The sequence below is a fragment of the Bos indicus x Bos taurus genome, chromosome 9 (assembly GCF_003369695.1).
Source record: "Bos indicus x Bos taurus breed Angus x Brahman F1 hybrid chromosome 9, Bos_hybrid_MaternalHap_v2.0, whole genome shotgun sequence".
In the NCBI taxonomy this organism is placed as follows: Eukaryota; Metazoa; Chordata; class Mammalia; order Artiodactyla; family Bovidae; genus Bos; species Bos indicus x Bos taurus.
Genome location: NC_040084.1, coordinates 95346946 through 95370250, shown reverse-complemented (window position 1 = coordinate 95370250; position 23305 = coordinate 95346946). Strand labels below are relative to the sequence as shown.

Genomic DNA, 23305 nt, shown 5'->3' with positions numbered 1-23305 from the left:
GCCCCCGAGGTGCGACTCACAGGGGACAGCAGCTTCTGGGGGACACCAGGGCGCCCGGAGGAAAAGCCCCAGAATGAGGCTTACAGCCATGTCAGACGGCGGGCCTGTTTTCAAACACATGCCTGAAGGGGCCCGGCTCCTGGGAGAGGCTTCTTTACAGCCTTTAAAGCATCACACGGTTTGGGATTTCTAGGCCTGGTGTTGTTTCTTGTTTTTACTGCGATCTAACATAAGCCAGCAATCTCCTAAGCAATTTGGACATCCTGGGTTGATGGTCCATCTGTCAGAATCAGGCCTGTTTCTCTCATTTGAGAACACAGGGCCCCGGGGGCCAGTTCTTTGGGCCCCAGAGTCTGGCTGCAGAGCTGCAGGCAACAGGAATCTGAGAAACAGTGAGGATCTCTGGTCCGGGGTCGATGGCACTTTCCCACCTCCCTCCATCAGAGAGCTCCCCGGGCGGGCAGGCCCTGGCCAAGCCCCCTCTCTCTGAGCTCTGTGGCCGGGTGTGGCCCTCCAGCCACTCCCAGGTCACCACCTCCTGGCACATTCCTCCACATCCCCTGTGCCCTTCCGCAAGTGGTCAGTCTGCGAAGCAGCAAGTCCCTTGGGTGGCAGCTGGAGCAGCCACTGCTGCAAAGAGCAGACCATCTCCTGGACGTTGGCACGGGGCAGGCAGCTGACAAGGGCAAGACACCACTCTGCAGGCCCCCTTCTCCTTCCTTCAGTTTACAGATGCCCACCCTCGCTGGAGGAGCACTGATGGGGCTGCTTGTATTTTATAACAACAGATTACTGCCTTCTGTAATCGCCCCCCAAAGTCATGGTGCCCTTGTGGAAAGACACCTCGGATCCCAAAGGAGCCCCGAGCCTGCACGTCCATCCCCTTATCCTGAAAAAAGCCCAAAGACTAAAGGTCTGGTCCACTTCTCCAAATGTAAAAACCCAAGAACCTGCTGAGTCAACATTCAAAGAATGTCATTCAAACAAGGCAGGACTCCTTCCGCCCAAGTTACATGACACTTGTCACTGAACACCCATGACAATTCACTTGCTAGTCAGTCACCTGTAACTGCTATGACACTATTCAGAAGTCCTTACTAACAACACCACAGCATTCTTGCAGCACGGCGCCTGGGCAGAACATAGAATATTTTGTACCATCAGGTCGGCCGACTGGATGGAGTGTCTCAGAGTTCAGATAAATCTCCCGTACTCTGACAACCAGAATTTATAAACTAACTCTGTCCTTGTTAGGATTCCATGAGGTGAACAGTACTTACAGTGACAATGAAGGTGAGCACCACAAAGACGAACCGGAACCAGATTTCCAAATGGGAAAACGCAGGGTCGTAAGTCTTCCACTAAAATGGAAAGCAGGAAAACAATCACATCATTAACAACAGTCATCTCGAAATGTGAGACTACAGGGAATTTAAAATGTTCTCCTACACTTTCTGACATGTTCTAAAACTTTAACACTTAGTACATTTTTATATTAAAGGACACATACTTTGAACCAAGAGTTGAAAATGGTTTTAAACGGTAACATACTAATGATGAATCTGGCAGATAAACTGTTCTATAATAATAATAAGAGCATTTGGCTTTTAAATCTCACATCAAAGATTGATCAATGCTATCAATCTCTTTATTAGAAAAAGCCATCAGTGGGTAGGGGGTGGGAGAGACAGAAAAAGCCATGCTTTCTATTAAAAGAAAAAAAATAGTTTTAAAAGTGCAAAAAATGTGAGTAGGTATGATGGTCTAAAAGACACTAAGTGAAACAGAAATATGAATCTGACACAAGAAAACACTGGAATTACAGCCGCCAGTCCTCTTGCTGAGCAGTCTCACTCACGTCAAGTCTGCGGCTACCAGGCCGAGGAAGGGGCCCTGTGTGCTGACGGCGGGCGGAAGGCAGCCCTTCCCACCCCACTGAGCAGCCAGGTTCATCCCCAGACCCCAGGATACGCACTGCACCGCACCAGGAAGGACCATCATGTCCGTGCTGAATTAAGATCAGCTGAGTGATGTAAAAACTGTGACAGAGCGACAATCGAGTGAAAGACTCAGATTTCCCTCACCTGCCTGCAACGTTAAATCACACACACACACACACACACACACACACACCGAACACGAAGCAGTGAGGGCCATGATCGCCCGCTCAGGGGGGAGGGGTGCACCCTCGGGTCACCCCACACTGTGCAGGAAGCCAAACCGACCCCGCGGTCTCCCTGAGTTGTGAACACCCCACGGTGAGGGCAGGGACAGAGCTCACCAGTCTCACCAGTCGTGACTCACGGGGCAGAGCACTGAGAGAGCACAGAGCTAGCTCCGGACACCTGCCAAGGTCGTGCCCCCACACCTTCAGCCCAATGTTGATCTGCACGTGAGTGTGGATAATCCACCCAAGGCCGGGAAATCCCTGAAAGGAGCCCTGGCAGGCGCGCAGGGCCAGCACAGCACCTGCTCCACGGGCAGGATCCCTGGCACGCACACAGGGCCAGCACTGCGCCCGCTCCACGGGCAGGATCCCTGGCACGCGTGCAGGGCCAGCACAGCGCCTGCTCCACGGGCAGGATCCCTGGCACGCGTGCAGGGCCAGCACAGTGCCTGCTCCATGGGCAGGATCCCTGGCACACGCGCAGGGTCAGCACAGCGCCTGCTCCACGGGCAGCAGGAGCACGCACAGGGGTCTGTGGAGCGCACCGCCAGCACGTTTTTTCTCGGCAGTGGGGCAACATCAGCCTTACACTTGGTGCTGCTCTGCTTCCACCAGGCAGAGTTTAAAATCCAGGCCTGAGGAGATCGTTACCACGTCCTGGACAGAGCTCAGCGATGTTCATGAGAGTACAGAAGTCCAGCAATCATAAGGTCTGGCACTGACTCAAAAATACGAGACGTGTAAAAAAGCAAGAAAATACGAAACACGATGAGGAAGAAAGTGATCCATCAAACTGACCCTGAAATCACAGAGGATGGAACTGGTAGGCAAAGGACTTCAAGCAGCCAGAGGAGCGTGAGGCCGAGACCGGGAGGCTGATCGACAGCCGATGAGACACCGCAGAGGGCATAAACGTGAACACACAGCAGAAGAACTGACTTAACATGAAACAGAATAAACGCACAGAGCATCAGTAAGCTCTGAGACAACTTCAGGCGGCTAAGAAGATGTATTAATGTATCTGGAGTCCTCGGATTTCTATTGACGGGAAAAAGTCAGGAGAATAGAAAAAATATTTGAAGAAACAGTGGCCAGAATTTTCCCAGATTTGATGAAAACTATAAACTCACAAATCCAAGAAGCTCAACTATACTCTAAGGACAAGAAACAGGAAGAAAAGTACACGAAGGAACACCATAATCAAACTGTTAAAGAGAAAAAAATCTTAAAATGAGGGTAGGGGATAGGTAAAGGGGAGGAAAACCATTGTAGAGGACAAACATAGGATGAGAGATTTCTTGTCAAAAAATGCAAGCCAGAAGACCAATATTTTCACAGTATTGTAAATCCACACAGTACCACTACACACCTATCGCTGCTGTCGTTCAGTCGCTCAGGTGTGTCTGATTCTTTGCGACCCTGTGGACTGTAGCCCGCCGGGCTCCTTTGTCCAAGGCATTCTCCAGGCAAGAACACTGGAGTGGGTTGCCATTTCCTCCTCCAGGAGATCTTCCCAACCGAGGGACTGAATCTCCTGCATTGGCAGGTGGATTCTTCACTGCTGAGCCATCATGGGAACCACACACCTATCAGAACAGCCAAAATGACAAAGACTGACCTACCGAGTGTGGATGAGACGAGATGGGAAACAGCTGGAACTCTCGCAGGCGCTGACCGACGCGTGAGACAACACGGCCGCCGCGAGCCCAGCGTGTCTTCGTCAGTGACACAGGCGCTGCCACACGAGTCGGCAGCCCACTCCTGCGCACCCAAGGGAGTGAGAGCGCACGTCCACACAAAGGTCTGGACACGGGGGTTCACAGCGGCTCTGCAACAGCCCCGAACTGCAAACAATGCAGACGGCCACGAGCAGGGGAGCGGATAAACCAACTGTGCTGCCTTCACACGGGGATTATCACCCAGCAGCACAAAGGGAAAAACTACTGAGCACCCACCATCAAGCAGTGTCCAGGTATTTACGCCGAGTGCAAGAACTCACACCTGTCGTATGATTCCACTTATATAAAATTCTAAAAAAATACATATGAGTCTGCAATGCAAGCCGAACTATTAACAATTGATGTTAATAGAAAAGTGGAAATCACGGTGATTAAGAACATACGAATTGTGACATCAGAGATTCGGGTTCAAACTCCAGCTTTTCCATTTCCCAGTTGGGCAGTTTACTTAATTATATTAAACCTCAGATTTCGCTTCCATAAAGCAACTGCTCTGTAGAAATATCGTAACATTTAAGTAAGCTGATGCACAGAACAAGTTTAGTGCAGACCCTGGCAAAGAGCAAAAGCTCAGCAAATAACAGCAGCTATAATAAATCCAAAATAATACAGCTACTGTGATGATTGCTTAAGAGGAAATGTAAACAGGTACAAAAGTTAAAAGGAAAGAATCACAATCAAAGACAAACCAAACTGTGACCCAAACCCAAATGACAGGGTTGGGTGAGCTAAACCCGGGGTGGGGCGGGGGGCAGGACACTGCTGTGCTGTGCGCTTTGGTAAAAGGCTCTTAAGAGGGTGATGTTCAGACAGACGACGGAAAGGAGAGATTCCTCGTTGGGGAAACACGGTGCTCTCTTCTTTCCATATTCTCGAATCAGAAGGATGCAAACAGCAAGGTCTAAAGCACAGATGTTATCACAGGACGAGAGCAAAGTGCACCTGAGCTCGGACATTGGTCTCCAGGCCCTATCTGAGTTCAACTTCTGCCTTGTGAACTCCACGACACAGGAAGAACGCTGATTGGATTTTCTGAGGACAAAGTTTGAGAAAATCAGTCACACAACAAAGAACAGAATCCAGATTCAAACTCAAAGGTCAGGAGAGGATGGGGCAGAAAGAACACTAAGAAGAAATTTCGGAGCAGAATGTAATGTCTGAGCAGCATCTGAACTGTTAGAAACCAACCAGAGGCTGGAACAAAGGAGACCAGGCTGACTTGGGGCCAAGGGGAGAAAACCCAGAGTCTGAGGGATCCGTAAGGGAAGAAAAGAAAGATCCTCGGAGGGGATGAGACAGCCATCTTCAAACACCTGCAGCACGCACAGACAGACAAAGAATAAACTCGCTCTGTGTGGTCAGAGACAGGACATGAACAAAAGCAGTGTGACTGTGACCACGGCCGCCATCTGTCAGCACACAAAACGAGCAGGCGCTGGGCACGGCCCCAAGCTCAGCCGACATCCAGAGGCCTCCAGGCAACGGGGGAAACCGCAGAGGCGTGAAGGCACTTAAGGGTGCAGGAGGCACCCACACACCTCTCAGAGAAGGAGGCCTGGTCATCCAAATAAAAACCTGTCTACAAATACTCGTGGGCTTCCCCTGTGGCTCAGCTGGTAAAGAATCTGCCTGCAATGTGGGAGACCTGGGTTCGATCCATGGGTTGGGATGATCCGCTGGAGAAGGGAAAGGCTACCCACTCCACTATTCTGGCCTGGAGAATTCCACAGACTGTAGAGTCCATGGGGTCGCAAAGAGTCGGTCACGACTGAGCGAGTTCACTTTCACCATACATACTCGCAGCAGTGTTATTCCTAGCAGCTGAAGGATGGAAACAACCCGAATGCTCATCCACTGACGCCTGGGTACACGAGAGGCGGCACGCACACACAGTGAAACAGCATTCGGCAAAGGAGGAATGAAGCGCTGATGCCAGCAAAGCACGGACGAACTCTTGAAAATATGGCTCAGCGAAAGAAGTTGTTCACAGAAGAGCATGAAGGGCATGATTCTGCTCGTATGAAATGTCCACAACAGGCAAATCCATACAGACAGACGGCAGACAGGTGACTGCGGGGCTGGGGGAAGGGAAGCGGGGGCCAACCGTTCACAGGCCGAGTTTGTGTCGTGTGAATTACTGTGTCGCATGAACACATCACAGAACAGCGCGATTCGAGAAGGGAACCCACTGGTACCCTCATTCAACAGTCACAGCTGTTGAGAAGTAGCTGTTCTACGACAAGGAGACAAAAAAGCAGAAGCAATGGTGGCACCGGGATCTGAACCCAGCTCTTCTGTCTGGTCTAAGACCCGCGTTCTCGGTCACCATGCTGATTGTTCTGACTCCCAGTGAGCAGAGGGGACAAGGAGGCTGATGTCAGCTGGGCGAGAGACAGGGAAGTCTAACCATCAGAGCTTCCCAGGTGGTGCTAGTGGTAAAGAACCCATCTGCCAGTTCATTAGACATAAGAAACGGGGGTTCGACCCCTCGGTCGGGAAGACCCTCTGGAGGAGGGCATGGCAACCCACTGCAGCCTTCTTGCCTGGAGAATCCCATGGACAGAGGAGCCTGGTGGGCTTCAGTCCATAGCGTCACAGAGAGTCCGGCATGGCTGAGTGACCCAGCACACACAAGCATCAGAGCTGTGCGACTCAGGGACCTGAGAGCAGGGACCCCTCAGAGGCCAGCCAGATCTAAGTCCACTCAGGCCTGGAGGCGGCGGGCCCACCTCCCCAGAGGACTCCCCCAGTACCTTCCAACTGCAAGGCTACTCAGAGTCTCTAAGTCTCAGGACACCACGGTCTTCCAATTCCACGCTGATTCAAGCTATTCTTCACTCCATGTACACTTAATAAACTGGGTTTTTTAATAGTTCTTAGAATTGTACACGTCTTCCACCATCCAAAATAACACGATTTCGATGCTGTGATTTATTTCGGTCATTCCACAGAGAATGGGCGCTACGCAAACGAGCCATGGAAACGCCGTGCTCGGCCGGTGTACTTACGGTGAAGTTCATTTCCTTGATGGGCCGCTTCAGGTGTTCGAATCCCACAGTCACTGTATACTTAGTGTAATTCAGGTAGCTGAGGTGAGCCACGATGATTTCTGCACATTTCTGCAAATGCACAAGCAAGATCTGTGTCCTTAAAGCACGCAGGACTCACTCTCCCCCAACTGACTTGTGAGGTGACCCATTCCAACCACAGAGGATCAGCACGGAGCATCTCCAGGGAGCTCGCCAGGAGCCCAGGGGAACTCAGATGGCAGCCAAAAGCAGTTCTTAGAAAGAAAGAACCAAATGGACATATTTAGAAACAAATAACGCATGATTTACAATCATTAGACCTCCTCTACTTCATAGGATTCAAAATAGTATGTCACCTTGAGAATAGACTTCTGGTTGCCAACGGGCAGGGAGGCATGAAAGAGCTGGACTGGGAGTTTGGGATTGGTAGAAGGAATGTTATTTGGGTTTCCCTGGTGGCTCAGATGGTAAAGAATCTGCCTACAACGCAGGAGATCCAGGTTTGATCCCTGAGTTGGGAAGATTCCCCTGGAGAAGGAAATGGTAACCCACTCCAGTATTGTTGTCTGGAGAATCCCATGGACAGAGGAGCCTGGAGGGGTACAGTCCATGGGGATCACTATCATATACTGGATGGATCAACAACAAAGTCCTGCTGGGTAGCACAGGGAAGTATATTCAGTATCCTATGATAAACCATAACGGAGAAGAATACGAAAAAGAATACACGTATGTATAGCTGAATCACTTTGCTGTACAGCAGAAGTTAACGCAACACTGTAAATCAACTGTACTTTCATAAACTTAAATGATAATATGTCACCTGAATAAAAAGGTGAGTTAATGCAACATGAACTGACATTTTCACAAATACACTAGTGCAGGAGGCACGCCAGCGAGGACACGACTCCTCAGGGCCCTCCGCCTGACCTTCCTTCCTCCGTGGCCCGTCTCTGCAGTCGCTGTAGGATGCAAGGGGTGGATTAGGCGTTTCCCTTTTCTCCTCTGGCCTGTGGCTCCCACACAGAGCCCCTGTGGTCTCCGTGGTGTACCCACGGACAGGCCAAGCCCCAAGTTTCGTCCTTTAGGATCAAGAACAGGCCTTCTCGGGTCTCCCCTGCGGATGTGGACGTGGACTCTGGCCAAGCCAGCCTGGGGCCACGAGGAACATGCAGGCTGCCCGGTGGCACCTGCTGGAGCCACGGCTCCAACTAGGGCTGAGTCACCTGCTGTTGGGCAAGGCTTCCCGAGCCCGGGATGTCCTGAAGACGGCAAGAGGGCAGCTGGCAGGGCGGGGAGCTGCCCTAGGGGACACGAGAGGAGGCAGAGGAGGGGGGTGTGCAGCGTCTTCAGGGTGGAGAAGGCAGCTGCTGGGCTGGTGGTCCCCGCGGCCCCCACGCCCGCCGTCCCTCCTGTCCATCCAGCGTGGTAGTGGTGGGGGCGGATATCCGGGCTCTCATGCCAGCAGGTACAGCTCCAGCTCTTGCTTCCTCGCCCACCTCAATCCTCACCGCTCTCCACCAAGCCCCAGGGAAGGCACAGCCCCCCAACTTTACAGATGAGGAAGAGACATTTCAGAAACTGGCCCACTGTCCCCGCTAACACGGGACCAACGGAGGAGGAGGAGGGGGCCAGCTCCACGGCCCGGGCCTCCCCAGGGGACCCAGGGCAGGGCCTGGGCTCAGCTGAGCAGCAGACACTGCCTGAGTACATGGGGCAGGGCGCACTGTCAGCTCCGCCTCCGGGGGGCCCGGTCTGCTCAGGTGGCGGTTCTGACCCATCTCAGGACCATCCAGCAGACATCAACACAGAAGGGCCAGAGCCAGCGGCCGGCCTTGGACAGGACCACTCCCATCTGAATGCCTTCTCGCTGGGAAAGGCTCCCCAGCCTCTCCTGTTACTACCAGGAGGTGTGCGTGGATGTCAAGGGCACAAGCTTCGGAACAAAAGCGCCTGGGCTGAAGGCCTGGCACTGTCGCTCACTCATCATCTGTGTCATCCTGGGCCAGGGTCCCGCCCTCTCTAAGCCTCAGTTCCCCCTTCTACACAAGGGGGCTCTCGCAACAGTTCCTGCCCCCGGAATGGAATGAGACCACATGTGGAAAGCACCGCCATGGGGCCACTTCCTGATACTATAACCAGACTCGATCTCTCCAGGGCTCCCCGTGCTGTCCACGCCCCACCTTGACCTGTTAGGTTCCGACAGAGCCTCCGTACTACGGCAGGACCTGCTTCCCACTCTTTGGGTTTCGCAGAACACGGTGCCCTACAGTGAGGGCTCCTTTCCCGCTGTGGACCCTCCCCTCTGCCAGCCCGGGGCCACACGCTGCACCAGGGCGGATGCTCAACAAAGGTGGGCCGCTCCCACGAGGCCTGGCTCCCAGTGCCCCACGTGGGTCGGGACGTGCATCCCACAGCTGGGAACAACCCAAGGCCCAAGCGATCCAGACAGACCACGGACAGCGGCAGACCACCCTCACATGAGGCAGTGTGGCCATGCCAGACAGGCGGTGACACAGACAGTACAATCAGGCGGCAGGGTGTGTGCTTGTGTGTGTGTACTGTGTGAGTGCACACGTGTGTGTGCATTTCTAAGAATTTATAAGGTCTTGGTGCATGGTTGGGTGGGTCTTCCATGCCATCAGTGGCATTAGCGTCTTTACCTAAGAAAGTAGCTCCACCTGCAGGAATGGGGCAAGACTCCGCCGTGGACCAGTCGCATGGACTCACCTCTGCACACGTGAGCGTCCGCGTCCGGTTGTGAACTTTGTTATGGATGAACTTGGTGGTCCCGTCCTGAGCTACACCATCAACCTTAACAGTCATGGTGAAGGTTGTCTGAATAGATGTTTCTACAGAAGAAGAATCGTGGTATCAGAGTCCACAAGGGCTGGTCACACCAGCAGATGCGTCCGCCTGCCTGGATGTGTGTCAGCCCAGGGAGGTCCCTCTGCAAGTGGGCAAAGCTGACACCCGCCAGCAGACACCCTCCCTCGAGGATCTGCCTCTGACCCACCGCCAACCTCCATCTCACAAAAGGCCAAGTTATTTCATGGCTGATAAAGTTATATTTTTTACTTTCCCATATACATTTTAATCTAACTTCATACCAAGATAAACATAAGTTTCTTATTTTTCTGATTATATGCTCATTGTTAAAAAAACATCTAGGAACACAAATGCAAAGATATACGTAAAGTATTAAACATATAATCCCACTGCCGGAGAAACTGTGATTTCATGTTTGGGTCCACGATTCCAGATGGCTTTCTAGACACACAAAGGTGTAGTGCTTTCGGGTTTTTAGTGCTTTTCTAAAATGTTACAAAAAGGGGTTGATTTTTTATTCTAAGCATTTTTTCCACTTAATTTACTGCAGTCATTGGGTTATCTTTCCAATTCTTTCAACTGAAGCACCTCTCTGAATCACAGCATGTAGAGAACGAGGTGGCGTATGCTCTTGGTTCTGGGGGAGCTGCCCTGGGTGGACAGAGCGAGGTCATTGCCGACGGTGGGTGCTTTGGACAGGATCTCTCGGCATTTGCACCACAAGTATTTTGAGGCCAGCTAATTCTTCACTGTGGGAGTCTGTCCTGTGGCTGCAGGATGGTGAGCAGCCTCTCTGGTCTCCACCCTCTGCTAGCAGCCCCTGCCCCCAGCTGTGACAGCCGTAATGTCACAGCGTCCCCGGACGCTGCCAAGTGTCCCTAGGGCACCGGGACCTAGTTCTCTCCCGGAAGCCCCTGGAGGAGGCTGCCGCTGGAGCATCACAGCATGCAGGCTTTGAGCCAGGCTGCCCAGCACCCCTGGGTGAGGCCTGGCACCCAGAGCATGACCAGTAGCCCTGAGGGCCTCCTGGGGCTTCCGGAGGGCAGCACTGTCACTTGCCCTGGAGGACATTTAGGTGGCTTCCAACTTGCTGGTATTAGAAAGAGTAATCACCATCATTATAATTCATCTTTGAGCAGTTGCTAGAAGATTTTAAAGCTCTTTGAACCTTAAATCATTCTAAAGTGTCAGGCTTCATACCTTTTGATTGATCCAACTCGACAACACACGTCAGCCACAGCTGCTGATTATATGTAGACAGCGGTTTGGAAAATATTTGAATTGGCTTTAGCTGAGGCAGAAAGAAACAGAAGTCAAGTAATCAGGGTGACTTTTTCAGCTGAGTCTCCAAATGCCTCATCTTAACATACAACATTCAAATTTACAAAAAAGGTTGAAATGTTAGCTTTGGAAACAAAAACATGTAGTTTTCCTTTAGACAATATAAGTGAAATTCTGCCTTCCAGAAAAAGAACGGACTAACTTTCTCCTGCAGTTCACTTCTGATTCTCACCAACAACATCTAAGCAGGTGGTTTCTACCCCCTACAGCGTTGAGACAATATAACCACTTAAATAACAAGAAAAGGCCTCCTTGGAGGAAAAAAAAAAAAAGATTAAAGTGCATAGGATGATGCAAATAACAAAATAATGAAGGATACCAATGAATATTTTCATATTCACAAGAATCATTTTTTTAGTATCAACATGCCAGGGGTGTCACTGACGTCTGTTATTTTCAGCTTTCATGGTCCTGGGAATAAAAATTAGAGGGGACCATATTGCCAAACAGCGAGAGATTTTACTTTCTCGGGCTGCCAAATCACTGCAGATGGTGACTACAGCCATGAAATTAAAAGACGCTTGCTCCTTGGAAGAAAAGCTATGATAAACCTAGACAGCGTATTAAAAAGCAGAGACATCACTTCATCCACAAAGGTCTCCGGAGTCAAAGCTATGGTTTTTCCAGCAGTCATGTATGGATATGAACATTGGACCATAAAGAAGGCTGAGCACCAAAGAATTGATGCTTTTGAACTGTGGTGTTGAAGAAGACTCTTGAGAGTCCCTTGGACTGCAAGGAGATCAGTCAATCCTAAAGAAAATCAACCCTGAATATTCATTGGAAGGACGGATGCTGCTGCTGAAGCTCTAATACTTTGGCTCTTCAGCATAGAGCTGACTCACTGTAAAAGACCTTGATGATGGGAAAGACTAAAGGCAGGAGGAGTAGGGGATAACAGAGGATGAGATGGTTGGATGGCATCACCAACTCAATGGACATGAGTTTGAGCAGGCTCTGGGAGTTGGTGATGGACAGGGAAGCCTGGTGTGCTACAGTCCATGGGGTCGCAGAGTCGGATACGACTGAGCGACTGAACTGAAGGATTTTGAACAAAAAGTATGAAGAAAATTTCAATAAAGATTAAAAAAAAAAAAAAGATTTGCACACGAGAGGAATCAGGATGAGCTAACCAGCCATTGGAAATGAACTGCGGCTCCCTAAGAGGTAACACCACCATCCTTTCTCAGCACTGAGGTCACAATTACAGCAGAAAAGGTAATTTTAGCAAATGAGGACCCAGAGACCAGCAGCTGAAGTGGAGTAAGAAATGTGGGTTGCCTGAGAAGCAAGCTGCAGGGCAAGGGGAAGTTAATCTTATTGACCCTCTAAGCAGGACCATTTCTTAGTGACTCAGAAATTTACAGGGCCCACCAGCTGCCACTTAGACCCAGTCTTACCTTTTTGCTATTATTTAGTGAAAAGTTAGCTGCAGAAGTCTGGATCACTTTGGGTCCTAAAGCATAACAGAGAAAGAAAAAGCAGGTTATAACTATATTGATAATTCATCTATTGATTTTTTTCCCAAATGCCAAGAATGTCTCATATATTATAGAGAGGTAGTCTTTTTCCTGGTCTGTCTTTAGAGGCTTTGTACACACACACACACACACACATATATACACAAATACACATACATATGTATGTAAAATATATAAACATATGAACACAGACATGCAACATCTACTCTGCTGCACACGATGACCTCCCAACGCAGGCGAACAGAACGTGACAGCACACGACAGACACGATTTCCACGGACTGCGTGTGCAGTTCCCCTCCCCGTCCCCCGCTCTCTGGGAAGGCTCTCTCTGCAGTGTGTGGATTTAAGAAAGCACCAATGACACAGATACCGTCTACACAGTTTGTATAAAGACTTCTGCTAAAAAATTATACACCTTGATCCATTCACCCAATTAATCCAACCTTCCAAAAATATTAAATTGAGGATTTTAAGAAGGCATGATATATACTAATATATTCTCAAGGTTTTTACTGAAATAACAGAGAATCAAGCTTCAAAGGATCTTACGCCGTGATATTTCAGAGCTTTTCGGCCTTAAAAGTCGTCAAAGGAAACCCTGTAAACCTGATTCCACTCAGAACTGGATTGTGCTGTAGCAAACCCCTGGCAGCCTGCTGGTGTTCCGGGCCATCCTGCAGCCACGCCCAGCCTGCTGCCAACCACCCTCTGCTTGGAGCAGGAGATGCCTGAGTTGACTCAACCGGGACAGGGGCACCCTCTGGGGCATGTCCATGAAGGCTGAGACAGGAAGGAGGTCGGCTCCCACAGACAAGCTCATTTCAAAATGACTCACAATCCGAGTGCACTCCTGCCCCAGGAAGTGAGGCAGTCTGGTCTCTCAGGAAGGGTTAAGAACTGGGAGTCAGGAGGTCTTGACTCGAGTCTCAGCTAAAGGCTCTCTGGATCTCATTCCCTCATCTGCAAAGCCCCATGGCTCCTCAGACGCTCCTAACTCTGAAATCCTGACGGCCTCACTCTAGAAAGTAACTTTCTTTGGCGTTAGTGGTACAGAACCTGCCTGCCAATGCAGGAGACACAAGAGACACAGGTTTGATCCTTGTACTGGGAAGATCTCCTGGAGAAGGAAATGGCAACCCACTCCAGTATTCCTGCCTGGAAAATCCTATGGACAGAGGAGCCTGGTGGATTCTGGCCCATGGGATTGCTAAGCGTCGGACATGACTGAGCAACTGAGCACACATATCAACAGAAAGTCACTGGGAGCAGAAGGCTTGTGATGGCGATTTTGTATTTCCACTCGACTGGGCCCACGGTGCCCAGATACCTGGTGAAACATTACTCTGGGCATGTCTGTGAGGGTGTTTCTGGATGAGACCACCTTCCGAATCAGCAGACCAAGTAAAGCGGGCTGCCCTCCCGGTGTGGGTGGGCCTCGTCTGAATCGGTGAAGGCCTGGGCACAGCAAAAGCGGAGTCAGGGAGGATTCGCTCTCTTCTCCTCTGTCCTCAAGCTGGTAACACGAGCCCTCACCCCTCTTCAGACGAGGAACCACGTTGTCGGCTCTCCTGGGCCTCCAGCTTGCTGACTGTGGAAGCTCTCAGCCCCCATAGTCACGAGAGCGGAGGCCTTATGATAAAGTATCCCTCTTTCATCTCCCCCCGCCCTCTGTAGCTCCCATTGATTCAGCTTCTCTGGGGAACCCTGACTCACACAGATTCTGGTACCGAGAGCGGTTCCCTAGGATCAGCGGGGAGAAGGTGAGTCTTCTACACTGGCTCTGGGGTTTCTGGAATTGATTCTCTAGTCTGATTAAAGATGCTAACGACTGTGTGTCCAGTAGTAAAATGAGCACTGATGGTCCAGGAACATACGCAAAATACTTTCATTAGATGCTCCTAATCAGCCGTTTATTACAAAATATTTTCATTAGATACTCCTAATCAGCCATTTATTACAAGGAGCAAGGAGTTAAGCGAATCTGTTTAGGGATACTTCAGAACATTCTTGGAAAACTAACAAACATAAGGCAGATGGCGGGTTGCTCCTAATGTCACTGGACAAGGTGGTGAGAGACAAGGAGGAGCCCAGGGACTTGAATTCTCAGCTCAAGGGCCACATGCCTGATCTGAAAGCGCCTGTGTGGGCCCTGACGGAGACCCTTATTTCCTACGGCCACAGGGCTGAGACTTCTGATCACACTAGAATCTCATCCTGCAACTGGCTGAATTACAACCCTGCTGAGCAGCCAGCCTCGCAGGAAGCCTCCCTGCTGAAGTGACCACGCTGACCAGGAGTGAACAGGAGCCTGTTCTGGGGACACGCAGGAAGGTCCTGATGAAGCTGGGCACGCTAAATTCCCACAAGTCCCTTCCCAGTGGGATGCTCTCCCCATTCCCCTTGGAAGGGGCCTTCCTGCCTCCTCTTGACGGACCAGCCCTGCCCCACCTAAGCAATCAAGGATGGCTCCTCGGAGGCAGTGGCCATGCAGGACCACACCGTTTCTCCACATGACCCGCCCCCTTCACCTTGAGACCTGTAACTAGACTCGCATCCCAGCAGGCCCCAGAGGGGAGGCACAGGACCCGTGAGGATGCGCACCGAGTGCCTGAAGAACGACCTGAGTTTCCTGATTTATGCAGACAGAAACCCAGGGAACACGGTGTGCGATGACGGTGGAAGGAATGGGAAGCCGTCTCAGGCCCATCGGATGGATACGGGTTCACTAAACAGAGATTCTGCACTGAAAAGCTGCAGCTCAGGAGTCGGAAAGGGCTCCCAGGGTTTGACTGGGTGGTTGGCTAAAACAGGGACCCAAAGGTGGTTCTAGTGAGTGAATCAGAAATGCTGCACCTGCCCAGGTTTAGTGTATGGTGGGGGGGGAGCCACAGACTTAGGGAGTGGGATTGCTAGGGTGGATCTGTCATTTAAGACCTACTGGAAGAGTCCAGAAGACACGCCTTTCACCACTGCTGTGAGAAATACATTCATTTGTGAGGGGAGCCCCGAGCATCCTTAAAGGGCGCTATGATTGTCCTGCTCTGCAGGCCGGGCCTTACCATGGGAACTACGGCCCCCAAGCTGGGAAACAAGATGCAGGGGCAGGAGGTGGATCCCAGGGGTGGCAGGGGCCACGAGGTGACACCAACTGCCAAAGGCATGGTGGGTGTGCTCACCGTGATGGACAGCAGAGTCATGGCAGTCAGACAATCTGATTCCCACAGACCTATGGCGTTAGCTAACTGATGGTGGTGGTCCCAGACGTGAAATACACAGGAAGCCTAACAAGTCCTTACTTGATCTGCATAAGCAGGAAAGTTCAAGTCAAACGTACGAAGGTCTAACGTACGTCACAAAAACAGAGAACCATAACCCATCAGTAGTTCCCAAATACGAGCCAGTTTACAGACCCAAAGGCCCTTGAACAAAGGGAAGGTTGGGTCCCCTTAAGAAAGCACCCCAGTACACCGCCAAACACTTGTACCGTCAGTCATCCTCCCAGAGGAACCTCTGGTCTTCTACTAGGACAAGTGCACTGGGGAAAATCAGATCATTAATTTGGGGAACTGCTGGACACTGGCTCTGAACTGATGCTGATTTTAAGAGACTCAAAATTCCGATGTGGTCCACCGGAGTAGGGACCTATGGAGGCCAGGTGATCAATGGGACTTTAGCTCAGGTATGCGTCACAATGGGCCCAGCAGGTCCCCAAACCCTTCCTACGGTTAATTTCCCAGTTCCGGAATCCATCATTTGAATAGATAAACCCAGCAGCTGTCAGAGCCTGCATACTGCCCCCCCCCGCCCTCCATGGTTACCTCATCCCATGCTCACCGCTCTCACCCCTTCCCCAGAATCTGCTGCACTGGAACAGGTTAAATGGCCCGTCTCCTCCATCAAACAGCATGTTCTGGATTCCCCAACGCCCAGGGCAGGTCCCAGAGCAAAACAGACTCTTCCAACACACAGAACATGGTCAAGGCCACCCAGCGCTGCCGAGCTGAGCGTAGGCCTTGGCTGCTGTGAAGGGCAAGACCAGGTCACCCCTCTGTGCATCACCCTCCGTAATGGGGTCATCAGGGGCTGAGAGCAAGTGGGGTACAGCTAAGCTGAGTTGAATGGCACTGCGCCAAGGTAACTATAGATGCTAAGAAGGTCAAAACTGCTCCTCACCTCAGGGAACATTCTCAAATTTACTCTGTATACAAAGACACCATCATCCTGATACGAAAACCAGACAAAGATACTATTAAAAAAGAAAATTACAGTCCGGTATGTTTGATGAGTATAGACAGAAAAATTCTCAACAAAATATTAACAAACCAAATCCAATAGCATTAAAAAAAAAAGATACTCCATGACCAACTGGGATTCATCCTAGCGCCACAAGAATGGTTCAACACATGCAATGTGATATACCATATTGATAAAAGATAAAACCCACACGATCATCTCAACAGACGTGGAAAAAGCATTCGATAAAACTCAACCTCTACTCACTCTTATCAAAGTGGATAAAGAGGGAACCCGCCTCAACATAATAACAGCTATTTATGATAAACCCATAGTCAACACGATACTCAATGGCAAAATGCAGAAAGCCTTCTTGTTAAAATTTGGAACAAGACAAGGATGCCCACACTCACCACGTCTACTCAACAGTGCAAAGTTATCCAAACTGGAAAGGAAGAGGTGAAGCTGTCATTATAGAGAAATGGACAGGAAAAACACAAGTTATCCAAACTGGAAAGGAAGAGGTGAAGCTGTCATTACAGAGAGATGACATAATGTTACATATAGAAACCCCTAAGGGTTTCACATAAAAACTATTAGAACTGATAAATTCAGCAAGGTATCAGGATACAAGATTAACATACAGAAATAAGTTGCATTTATTTACACTAACAATGAAATATTAGAAAGCGAAAGTAAAACAAAAAATCCCTTTTAAAATCATATCAAAAAAATAAAATATTTAGGAATAAATCTGGCCAAGGAAGTAAAAGACTTGTACACTGAAAACTATAAACATTGGTAAAGGAAACTGAAGACGATTTAAAGAAATGGAAAAATATCCAATGGTCGTAGATTGGAAAAATATTGTCAAAATGGCCATACTACTCAAAGCAATCTACTGATTTAATGCTATCCCTATCAAATTACCTGTAACCATTTCCATAGAACTAGCACAAATAATCCTAAAACTTACATAGAACCATAAAAGACCTAGAACTGCCAAAGCAATCCTGAGGAAAAAGAACAAAGCTGGAGGCATAACCCTCCCAGACTTCAGACAATACTATAAAATTAGAGTAATCAAAACAGTGTGGCATTGCACAGAATAAAGACCCCCAAATAAACCTGGACACCTGCTGTCAATGACCTCTGACACGGCAGGCAAGCATGAACACACAATGGAGAAAGGACAGTCTCCTCAGCAAGTGGTGCTGGGCAAGTGGACAGTCACATAGAAGTCAGTGAAGCTGGAACACATCCTCACATCGTACACAAAAATAAACTAAAAATGAATTAAAATTTTAAATGTAAGACATGATACCATAAAATTCCTAGAAGAGAATAGGCAAAACATTCTCTGACATAAAGTCATAGCGCTGTTTTCTTAGGTCAGTCTCCCAAGGCAATAGAAATAAAAGCAAAATAAAAGGGATCGAATCAAACTTACAAGGTTTTGCATAACAAAGGAAACTGCAAACAAAATGAAAAGACAACCTATGAGCTGGTAGAAAATATGTGCAAATTATCTGACTGACAAGGTCTTAATTTCCAAAATATACAAGGAGTTCATACAACTCAAAAAAAACCCCGAAAAACAAAAACAACCAATCCAAACAAAAAACGGGCAGAAGATCTAAACAGACATTTCTCCAAAGAAGACATAAGAGGTCTAAGTCGCTCAGTCGTGTCTGACTCTCGGCGATCCCATGGACTGTAGCCCACCAGGCTCCTCTCTCGGTCCATGGAGTTCTCCAGGCAAGAATACTGGAGTGGGTAGCCGTTCCCTTCTCCAGGGGATCTTTCTGACCCAAGGATCAAACCCGGGTCTCCTGCACTGCAGGCAGATTCTTTACCATCTGAGCCACAGGAAAGCCCAAAGAAGACATACAGATGGCCGACAGGCCCAGGAAAAGACACTCAACATTGCTGATTACTAGACAAATGAAAATCAAAACTATAATGATGTCCCACTTCACACTGGTCAGAATGGCTGGCATTAAAACATCTACAAATAATGCTGGAGAGGGTGTGGTGAAAAGGGAACCCTCCTACACTGTGGATGGGGATGTAAATTCATATGCAGAACAGTACAGAGGTTTCTCAAAAAACTAAAGATAGAGTTTCTATATGACCCAGCGCAATCCCACTCCTGTGCTTATACTGGGACAACACTATAATTCAAAAAGATACATGCACCTCTATTCACAATAGCCAGGCCGGGAAACTACCGAAACGCCCAGCGACAGATGAGTGGACAAAGCTGTGGCACACATGTACAACTGAATACTACTCAGCCATAAAAGGAAAGGAATGATGTGTGCAGCGACATGGATGGACCTACAGATGACCGTACTGAGCGAAGTAAATAAGAAAGAGAAACAGAGACCGGATGCTATCCCGTTTATGTGGACTCCAAAATACGACACAGACTCATTTACAAAACAGAAACAGAGTCTCAGATACAGAGAACAGACCTGCAGTTGCCGAGGCGGGGAGGGGAGGCGTGAGAGAGTTGGATTGGAAGTTTGGGGTCAGCAGAGGCAGACTATAACATACAAGATAGACAAACAAGGTCCTGCTATATGCCACGTGGACTATATTCAACGTCTTGTGATAAACCGTTAGGGAGAAGAACATGAAAAAGAATATTTATATATATGTATGGCTGAATCACTTTCCTGAACAGCAGAAACTCACTCAACTTTATAAATCAATTATACTTCAAAAAAAAAAAAAAAACTGTTCCTCACCTCTGATCCCAACGAAGACGGTCAAGCCGAAGCAGACGAAGAAGACAACGAACACCAGGACGAAGTGATGCTTGGAGAGCGTGTAGAGCCGCATGGGCGCCAGCCTGCAGGGAGAAGCCTGGGTGAGGGGCGGCAGGCGAGGGCCTCCCCAACCCGGGAGCCCCAGACCAGGCGACCTGGCTCACCAAACTGTCCAGATAACCTCAGTGACCACGGCCGGGCTGGGGGCCATTCGGTGTGTTCTGGGCCCAGCAGGGCATGGGGAGGGTCTCTGCCACCCCGAGCTGCAGGGCCCCCAGGCCAACCCCACCCTCATGGGGGGAGGATGTATCTCAGAGTCCACTTGGTACATGCGGACCAGGTCAGAGATGCAGGAGGCTGACCCTGTCCACTCCCCCACCTCCAGCGGTCAGAGCAGGGCCCAGGCCAGGAGGCCCTAACTCCTTGCATGGGGACTATCATTTGCCAGGGTCAAGCCTGGACCGGGGCAGGGTGGGGGGCTTCCAGGCACGTGTCTACCTCATCTTCTTCCAGCCCCCGGCTTCGGGCTTCCTGTCCAGGGTCCCTCTCAGCCTGAGACCCCTCGCTGGCCCCACCCGTCGGGGTGAAGCTCGGCCTGGCCCTCGCTGTGGGGTCTGGGTTTGAAGCCACTAGGCCAGTCGCCTGCAGGTGTCTGATTTACGCCAACAGGAAAGCCGTCCCATCCCGAGGGTCCGTCCTAACACTCATTCCTCTGGCGCCTCTTATTCATCCCTCCTTTTTTCTTCCGTCACAAGCAAATGGTGGTGTGAAAGGTTATCACGTCTCTTCTAGAACTCCCTACTCAGGGGCGGGCCAATCAGGACGTGGCAGGGACCTTTGACCAGCAGCCCCAGGCAGGCTGGATTGCAGGCTCCGAGGACCCTGACCCAAAGGGGAGGCTGCCCGCTACCCCAGACCCTGAAGCCCCAAGAGATCAGGGCCTCTGGGGTTTTCCGCTTTGCTTTGCTTCCCTTGTTCTTTTTATGACCCAACGTTTCCTGGGCTGAGGAGCTGAGGAAGCAGGAAGGAGTTTCTCACGCCTTCGGAGCAGGCAGGGGATGACACAACCCCCTGGAGGAGGAGACTAAGGCTCTGAACCGGGCAAGGAGGGAAGATTGTTTGCTCTTTATCAAGTTCACAGCTGTGAGCACACACACACGCACCCTCTCCCTTGCAGACCTAAGGCCACAGCTGGCCAGGAACACAGATGGGCGGCCTCCCAGAGCAAAGGGGCCCCGAGTCCTCTGACATAGCGCTCTCCTGTGGGGCCTGCCAGGCCCGAGTGAGTGAACTTTCAGATTGGGCGGCCGGCAAAGAAATGAAGAAACAGGTGTCTTCCGATCTGGGACTCGGGTGTGAAGGTGGAACCACAAACAACCCCGGTGGGTGTGGGAAGTGAGAGCTCGTGAATTAAGTGGCCTGATCCCAATTCAACTTTGGGATCCTAAGGATCGTAAGAAGCCTGAAAGCCTTACACTATTAGAGCCAGACGCGAGCTCAGCAAGGAAGTCCTTGGATTTGCAGGTGGGGAAACCGGCAGATGGCAGATTCTTGTCCGAGATGCCACAGCTCTGCCCTCGGCAGTCCTGACGGTCTCCTGGGTCACACCCACACACCCACACCCCACCCCCGTGAGAGACCTCAGTGCACCCTGCAGAGGGAGGACTTGATCACCGGTGCACGCGGCATCTCCACACTCATGCGTGCTCAGTCACTCAGTCATGTCCGACTCCTTGCGGCCCCATGGACTGCAGCCCCCCAGTCTCCTCTGTCCATGGAATTCTCCAGGGAAGAATACTGGAGGGAATTGCCACGCCCTCCTCCAGGGGATCTTCCCGACCCAGGGATCAAACTCGCATCTCTTTTATCTCCTGCATTGGTAGGCGGATTCTTTACCATTAGCGCCACCTGGGAAGCCCTCCAGGCTCATAACAGCACACAAAGCTACATGGACTGGATGCTGGGGAATGTGCAGACATGTTCAGACATCAAGGCCACCGCCCCAGTGAGGACCGGAGCTCTGACAAACATGCTGGACGAGGACACGCAGGGGAGCCTGGCGGAGGGTGTGCAGAAACACCCGCAGTCTTCACCACTCTTCCGTATGCCTGAAGTTGTTTTAAAGAATTACACCAAGTCACCCACGGCGTGCACACCCCCCTCGCCCCCGCCCGCTGCCCTCAGGGACTCTGAGGGCACCAAGGGCCTTCCAATGGCTCAGAATAGATGACCTCTAAGCAGAGGACAGAATAAGAATAGTTATATTTAATGCTTGAATTTAAAAACATATCATCAATAAGACGCGTTATCAGTGATTTACTATAAAAGCACAGTTCCTCTGCAGGTGAGAAGGCTGGAGTTCCTGCAGCACACAGACCACTCTGGGTTTGCTTCCAATTTTCTCCTCGGGGGCTCAGTAAAAACCTGCCATTTCCCTTTCCACTTCAATCCAATTTATTAGCTATTTTCCCAGCTCGGCAACCAAGTCTCACCCAACAGGACAGAAGAAAAAGATGTGGAGGAGGCAAAATAAACCCCCAGGGTGAGCGAATGGCATCGCACAGCCAGCCCAGCTGGCCTGGGTTTGCAGGGAATGGGCTGGGCCCCGGGCCTCCTGTCTCTCTGCTCCCCACTTCCCGAGTGGCAGGACCCCACCTCACGCAGGAGGGATGTGGCGGCCCGTGTCCTGGGCCAGGGGATACCGCCCAGACCACAGACAGACTGACGACGTGCCCCCCTCCACCGGCCTGCTTGCCACGAGTCCCTGAACGCTTTCAAACAGCGCACCCAGAACTTTCAAGCTGGCACTGCTGGCCCGCACTTCTGACCCCAGTCCAGAGAACTCCCAAGACGCCACCACAGACGGGAAAAACACAGGGCGAGGAGTCACGGGACTGCACAGGCCACCGCCCCGTGAAGCCACCCAGCATCTCGGGCTCTGTGCCTCCTGGCGTCCTTTCCTGATCGGGCACCCAGGGGTCCCTCTGCCCAGTCCACCTCCTTGCTGAACTGCCCACACATCCCCGCAGTCAAGCTAAAGCCTAAACCTGCCCATACCCGGGCACGAACCCGTGAGCAGACGGCCTGCAGCCCTGTGACCAGGCCACCAGCAAGCGGGTCTCTGCTCAGAGGCCAGAAAGCGGTGGAGAAAAAAAGAAAACGGATGCGGCCTCAGACCCTCCTCCTCCACGGCCGCCCACCCTCTTCTGGAAACTCTCCAGTCCGGATTCAGGACCCCACGCTGCGGACCCGCGGGCGCCCACCATGCATCTCCTGATTTGTCTCTAACACTCCTCCTGCCCCCGGGACGGTCCCCAACTTCCTGCCTGCCCCGGACCGCACCCAGAAACTGTGGCTCCCAAAACATCTTGGAAGTCCTACATCACTTCACGGTCAAGAGGTTTGAAACTGAACCCATGAAAAAAAAAACAAAATAGCATCAAGGAAACCTCGGCTTCTACTGCCCGTTTCCTGCCTCCCACCTTTCTCCACCCCGACGTCCGAGAGCCCTGGGGTCACTCGCCGCCCGTCTCTCATGTATCCCGCACCGCCGGCCCGGAAGAGGCTCATCCTGCACCGCCGGCCCGGAAGAGGTTCATCCTGCACCGCCGGCCCGGAAGAGGTTCATCCTGCACCGCCGGCCCGGAAGAGGTTCCTGCCGCACCGCCGGCCTGGAACAGGTGTCGCCTCGCTTCCTCCTCATCTCTGCT

At 50.9% G+C, this 23305-nt stretch overlaps 1 protein-coding gene across 1 annotated transcript in view; it reads right to left on the bottom strand.

Annotated features, from left to right (window-relative positions):
• The window catches only part of TMEM181 (transmembrane protein 181), a 66457-nt gene that overhangs the window by 13391 nt on the left and 29761 nt on the right, over positions 1-23305 (bottom strand). Inside the window, exons 3-8 of the mRNA XM_027552154.1 lie at positions 19575-19678; positions 12506-12561; positions 10965-11055; positions 9666-9787; positions 6915-7025; positions 1281-1361 (exon numbers count right to left, since the gene is read on the bottom strand). Of these exons, the coding sequence (XP_027407955.1) occupies positions 1281-1361; positions 6915-7025; positions 9666-9787; positions 10965-11055; positions 12506-12561; positions 19575-19678 (565 nt within the window). The remainder of the gene's footprint in view (positions 1-1280; positions 1362-6914; positions 7026-9665; positions 9788-10964; positions 11056-12505; positions 12562-19574; positions 19679-23305) is intronic.